The sequence below is a fragment of the Chionomys nivalis genome, chromosome X (assembly GCF_950005125.1).
Source record: "Chionomys nivalis chromosome X, mChiNiv1.1, whole genome shotgun sequence".
In the NCBI taxonomy this organism is placed as follows: domain Eukaryota; kingdom Metazoa; phylum Chordata; class Mammalia; order Rodentia; family Cricetidae; genus Chionomys; species Chionomys nivalis.
Genome location: NC_080112.1, coordinates 128706638 through 128713302, shown reverse-complemented (window position 1 = coordinate 128713302; position 6665 = coordinate 128706638). Strand labels below are relative to the sequence as shown.

General features: G+C 44.2%; 1 protein-coding gene across 1 annotated transcript; it reads right to left on the bottom strand.

Moving 5' to 3' along the window:
• Positions 1–753: 753 nt before the first annotated feature.
• LOC130868642 (stabilizer of axonemal microtubules 1-like) lies at positions 754–2184 on the bottom strand. The gene has a single exon (XM_057760789.1). The coding sequence runs from the start codon at positions 2182–2184 to the stop codon at positions 754–756; it is 1431 nt and encodes a 476-aa protein (XP_057616772.1).
• Positions 2185–6665: the final 4481 nt, after the last annotated feature.

The window sequence follows — 6665 nt, the reverse complement described above, 5'->3', positions numbered from 1 at the left end:
ATTTACACCAAAGCTAATGTACTAGTGGGCTAGGCATTACTTTTATGCATATTTTATGAGTTTTTTCTATTTTCAGTAAGGAATACAAAAACATCTATACATTCTCAGTATTCCAAACCAATGCAGTACTTGTGTAGTTTGCCTAGAAACTAAGGTGAGCATATTTCTTGCAGTAATACAAATACTAAAATACATTTTAAGTTGGATAATTTCACTATGTAAGTACCAGAAATCTGCCCAGCCTAAGAAGGAATTAAAGGGCTTAGGGTGTAACTCAGTAGTCAAGTATTTGCGTAGAATGTATCAATGTCTGGTTTTAATCCACACACTATGAAAAATTTTAAAGAATTAAAAAACAAAAATGAATAATCACACCATTTTACTTTTTCCCCAGCATAAATTTTATTATTGACACTTCAAGCTTTTCAAATGATCAGATTAACAAAATACACCTAGATCAGAGAAATATTTTCTTGAGACCAGCTTTGATTTCATGAGCACAAAGCAAGGGACATTGGTGGGGCTAGGGAGGTACAATACAGGAAGGATTAAGAGGAGTCAATCAGCTGGTAATTCCATGCTATTTTTTAGGTGATTCTTATTTCTTTCAAATATCCTGAAGCTGATAATAAAGTTTGTTGTTTTGTTTACATTGTTGTTTTCATTTTGGGGAATTCTTTTGTGTCCAATTAATAATCCTCAGTTGTTTGCTTTTAATACACTGTGCAAATTCAATTGCTAAACAACCATTTCTTAATGGCGGGCTGGGACTGCCATCTCTCCTTGGTAAGGGCATTCCGCATCACCAAAGCCACGATGGTTGCTCTGTTGAGAAGCCGGCCTGTAAATCCTATGCCCGACAGCATCCACCTCCTCAAAGATGTAGCCAGGGGGTTCAGAATATGAAGCTGGGCACCTTTGAATTTCCTTCGGAGTAAAACTGGTAGAATAGGTGGTCTGGCCTTCTACCGGGATGTTAACACGAGGGCCAAACCAGGAAGGCTTGCAGCTTTTGGTATTGACAGGTGTGTGGGCCACATAGTGGGCACGATTGGTGGTCATGTAATCCATAGGCTCATCAGAGAATTTCAGCTGGGGAGGAGGTTTGAGTGGCTCTCTGCGGACGTTGGCCCACTGTTTGTAATCCTCTTTGGTGGTGGTGGAACCTTCAAAGCGGTCGCTCTTCTTTATGTGGTAGACTGGCCGGCAGGGCTGGGCAGGAATACCATTAGTGCACTTGAAGTCAGTTTGCGAAGTTGTCAGAAGATCCATCTTCCCTTCAGGTGGGATATAAGGGATAGGCTCTTTGGGGACTATTTGCGGTGTTGGCCAAGCTTGGAATTTATCTCGAAATTCGGTGTTGGTTGGAAAAGGTATGTCTAGCCCAGAGTGCTTGGACACAGGTTTCCAGCTCTTCGCAGGCTCCCCCATCAAACCCTTGTAAGAATCTTTGTGGGTGGTAAGGTCGTCAAAAGGAATTTCACATGGTTTATACTTCTCCACCTCGTACACATACCGTTTCTCCAAAGGATGGGCCACATAGGTCGATTTGTAGCTTGTCATATTCTCCAGGGGAACATTACAGAGCTTTGGCACATTTGGGGGTTTGTAATTCACCGTATCCACCAGATCTTTTATGGGGTAATCGTCCTGGTGTGTGGTTCTATGATCGAACCTACAGGACAAAGGACGGTATGTTTCCGGTGGACGAAACGGAGGTCGCCTTTGCTGGTTCCAAGGTAAATAATGGGCTTTGTACGTAGGCACACTCTCCATTTTGTCAGTACATAGCTGTCTGTTGTCTCGAGGTTTGATGGGGCTCACTCGACTGGCAGGATGGTAGTTGTTGTAGTGTTGGTTATACGTTGTGAGGAAATCCATTTCATCTTGGCTTGGAGTGAACTTTTCGGGACGATGGTGTTTCACCGATACGATGTTGTGACCCCCAAAGTCTCTCTTTGTTGTAGACAGGCCTTCCATTGGTATAGTTCCTTTCTGGTACTCCACCTTAGGTTTGAAGGACTCTCGGGGCATGTAAGATTGATAGGTAGGATACTTCTCGGTGTATTCGGAGAAAAAACATGGTTTCTCTGTCTTCTCATAAATCTTTGTGGCGGGATGTGGGCAATGATGCTTGCCACAGGAGCAAAGGTCGCAGATGCACTTTCTGTTTAAGAGTGCCATTCTCCTGACATCACCTCACATCATATCTCCGGGCATGAGCCTCTACAGGGTCCCCCAACCGGCCTGGTGGGAAGACCGCCAAGCTTCAAGAGGCTTGGCAGAAAGAGGTACCTTCTTGAAAGAAAACTTAAGCGGCCTGCTGGCACAGTTCGCTAGCCCCGTTTCCTTCCCAAAGTTTGCCTTGCGTGAGCAAGAACCACACCCTGAGGGAACGGCTCCCCTTCGCTGCGCAGCACCTGGCGGCGCAGCCTCTGCTGCCACCAGGACCAAACAGCTAGAGTGGCTGACCTGGTCCCCTAAGGCCTCCGGAAGCCACGGGGCCCAGACTGGGGGTCCTCTGTGACGTCTCCAAGTACTGAAGGGGTGGCAGTGCTGTCACAAGGACTTCTTGTGAGGTCAGGATTTTCATTACCTCACTGGCAGGCCCTTGACAGGAGTTTCCCCGCATTGGCTCTTGGAAGAAAGATGGAAGCCGGGCTGGCTGAATTTGAAGAGCTTGGGAGCTCTCAAGTTAGTAAATGCATAATCACATGTAAAAAATACACGGCCAGCACACTGGGTGGCACTTTCTATCAAGCATGGTCCACCTTCTTATGGAAACTCACTCCTTGACTTCCATGTACCTGGCTTTCAATACAGGTCCCAATTCCTTTTGCTTCAGATGTCTGTTGTCTGTTGCAATTCCTTGTATTATTTTTAGTCTGCGTTTCATCAATGAGCAAAGTTTAGAATTTCCAGTGTGGAGCTAATAGGATTAAATGAAAGTTCTGACCCTCAACCATTATTGAACATTTCCTTATATGCGGATCCCCCAAATTCCATAGAATGGTTGATGGTGGTTGACAACTAGGGAGTTAAAAGTCACTCATATGCGTGCTCTGTCAGCTTATCCGTTGTCCCAAACCAGAAAACCTGGCGTGAGGGGCCAACACAGCTTGCACCTCCCACAGGTTTGAGTAAGCACCCCACCGTTCCAAAGCCTTCCAGGGCCTGCAGCATAGACATGCTCACTTCCCTTGAAGTGAGTTTTAGATTCGCAGGAAGTGAACAGTCAATCCTCATTAATACTTACTTGTTCAACAAAGCCGCCATTATGCTAAGTGCTTATCTGAGGATAGAGCAATAAAGGGACACAGAAGAAATTGGGGGTGGGCCATGCGCCCAGCACCATCTTTCCTTCGAGAGGACTCAAAGTCTATACAGTTCAGCTGGCTTTAGTTTGGTGAATAAACTAAATGCAGTCCTTTTCCTAGGAACGCTTAAAGAGGAGTGGAGGAGACACAGCGAGCAGCTCAGCAAATGTGTAGCTACAGATAAGACTGAGGGCCTTGGAGGAAATAAATAAGATGCAATAGGTGGTCATGCAAGGCAATGCCACTAGACAAGGCATGCATGAGGGGTGACTCCTTTTGGAGCCCTGAGAATAAGCAAGCAACAATAGGAAGGGCTCTGGGAAGAGAGCTACAAGTCAAGTATATAGTATAAAGCAGTTTCCCAAGAACCTGAGTCATAGCAACCCTAAATGAGAAAGTCCGCAAACTATCACTGAAGCCTCTTGACTGATGACAACTTAGATTGCCCAGCAAGGTTAAAGTCCTCTCTGTTCGATACCGACCGCTGCCCTCTCCCCAACTGGCAGAATGGAACAGCATTAAAATTCATAGATGAAACGAAGACTTTTATCCCATTGCTGATTTACTAATGAGTATTAGTCATAAACTGAACTTAATCTTAGAAGGGAGATTGCTACCTAAATGTTGTGGTTACAGTTACAAAAGAAGGATATTGGGTGTAATTGCATTTGAGTATTTATAAGCAAAAGAGCAGACGATACCCACAAAAAAAATTTAGTTGAATTAGTTTGGCAGAAAGATTTTGGGTAATTTTTACTCAAGAATTGAACTCTGTGTTATAATATTCTCTTGAGCGATAAGAACTATTTTTAAACAAATTTATTAATTTCTATTTTATGTGTTTGAGTGTTTTGTCTGCTTGTATGATTGTGTATCACATGTGTACGATGCCTATAGAGGCCAGAAGAGGATGTCAGATCCCCTGGAACTGGAGTTCAGGATGGTTTTCAGCCACCATGAGGGTGCTAGGGTTCAGACCAAGGTCCTCTGGAAGAGCAGCCTGTGCTCTTAACTGCTGAGCCATCTCTCTAACTCCACGTAGACACTTTTAATGGTTTTAGAACTTTTTCTATGGTTTGAACTCGGGGTCTTGCACACATTAGGTAAGCACTCTACCACTGAACTACACACCCAGCCCTCTTTTTGGTTTTTAGTTTGAGGCAGGGCCTCACTAAGATGTTCTAGCTGCCCTCAAAGTCACTCTGCAGTGCAGGCAGATACTGTAATCTAAGGTGAACTCAAAGCAATCCTCCCACTTCAGACCCCCAACTATAGGGATTATAGGTATGCGCCACCACTCCCATCTTAATAGTGCCAACTTCTTATCCCCCCATCCTCCTACCCTCAACTTCCCTCCATCCACACTGGAGCATAAATACTCCAACTTCATAAATATCTTGGTTCAAATTGCATCCAGGCTCAGCAGAAATAAAATCCCTGGTTAGATAAAAGCGGTAAATCATTCACCCTACTTGTCTAACAGCAAAGAAGGAACCTTCACTAGTGCAAAATGCAATCTGGAGTATCCCTGTCTTATATTCAGTGTCCATCACTCAATAAAGATTATCAGATATGTACAGAGGAAGAGAAAAGTGGCTAATGATCAAAAGAAAACAAAGCAAAAGGATTTCCTACATTAGGATAAATATGGATGTATCTCAGCAGTTTAAAGTGGGGAGATGTACTGACAACTCAATAGATATTAAAAATAGGGGTCTGGCCAATAGGCAAGCATTAGGTGGAGTTCAGGAATCCTGCAGAGGAGGAGGAGACAAGAGGTCTGTAGGAGTCAGAGAGGTCAAGGACACCACAGGAAGGTTCACATGATCAATTAACTTGAGCTCATGGGGGCTTGCAGAGACTGAACCGACAACCAGGGAGCCTGCACGGGACTGACCTAGGCCCTCTGCATTTATGTGACAGTTGTGTAGCTTGGTCCTCTTGTGGGACTCCTAACAGCGGGAAGAGTGGCTGTTTCTGACTCTTTTACTGGATTTTGGGACCCTACTCCTCATATTGTGTCACTTGGTCCAGCCTTAATACATGGGGAGGTGCTTAGTCTTACGGCAACTTGATGTCCCATGTTTTATTGATAGTCATGGCAGCCTTGCCCTTTCCTGGATAGAGACAGAAGAAGAGGGAACTGGAGGGTGGGAGAGGGGAGGGGAGAGACTAGACTGGGAGGGGATGTGGAGGAGAGACTGTGGCCAGGATGCAAAATAAATAGATGAATAAAAAATAAAAATCAATAAAAAAGAATAGGGGTCTTGGGTATAGCTCAGAGTAAAGTAAGAACCTGTATGTTTGAGGCTCTGAGTTCAATCCCCAGCATCCCCCCACCCCCGCCACATACTGTGTAGTTAAAAATATGCATCCAATAAAATTCAACAACCACTCATGATAAGTAAACCCTCAGCAAACCACGACTAATAGGGAATCCTTGAACCTCATAAAGAATATCTACTTGAAACCTCTTCAAACATTATCTTTGATTAGAATCTATAAGCAGGCCTTTTAAAGAATAAAAAAAAAAAAACAGATAGAACTGTCTGCTGGCCTCACATTTCTCAACACTTCCTGGGGGTGCTAGTGCACAGAAGTAAAAAGGAAGGATGAGAATTGCAAAGGGGTACATTTATTTATACAGGTGATATGGCTATGAGTCAAACGAGTCTATGGGAGATTTCTGAAAGAAAATGGACCCCCCCACCCCAAGAGAGTGGCTCTAGTAGGAGGTGTGGCCTTGTTGGAGTAGGTGTGGTCTTGATGGAGGAAGTGTGTCACTGTGAAGGCGGGCTTTGAGGCCTCCTATATGCTCAAGATACCACCCAGCATCAGAAACCACTTCCTGTTACCTGCAAGTCAAGATGTACTAACACTCAGCTCCTTCTCCAGCACCATGTCTGCCTGCATGCTGCCATGTCCCACCATGACGATAATGGACTGAACCCCTGAACTGTGAGTCACCCTGATTAATTAAATGTTTTCCTTGACAAGAGTTGCCATGGTGTCTCTTCACAGCAATAGAAACCCTAATTAAGACAAGCATTAAAGAGGCTGAGAGATGGCTTGGCAGTTAAGAGCACTAGCTGCTGTTCCAGAGGACCTGGGTTCAATTCGCAGCACCTACATAGTGGTTGCAAACCATCCTTAACTCTGTTGTCCTATTCTGGCCCCTAAGGGTACCAGGCACACATGTGATACACAGGAATACATGCAGGCAAAACACCCATACACAAATAAATCTTAAAAAATAAAATAAATAGTTCAACAAGATGGCTTGGTATAAAATATTAGCAAAACTCAATTCCACATGTACAACTAACAAATGCAGAAAACACAAGATTA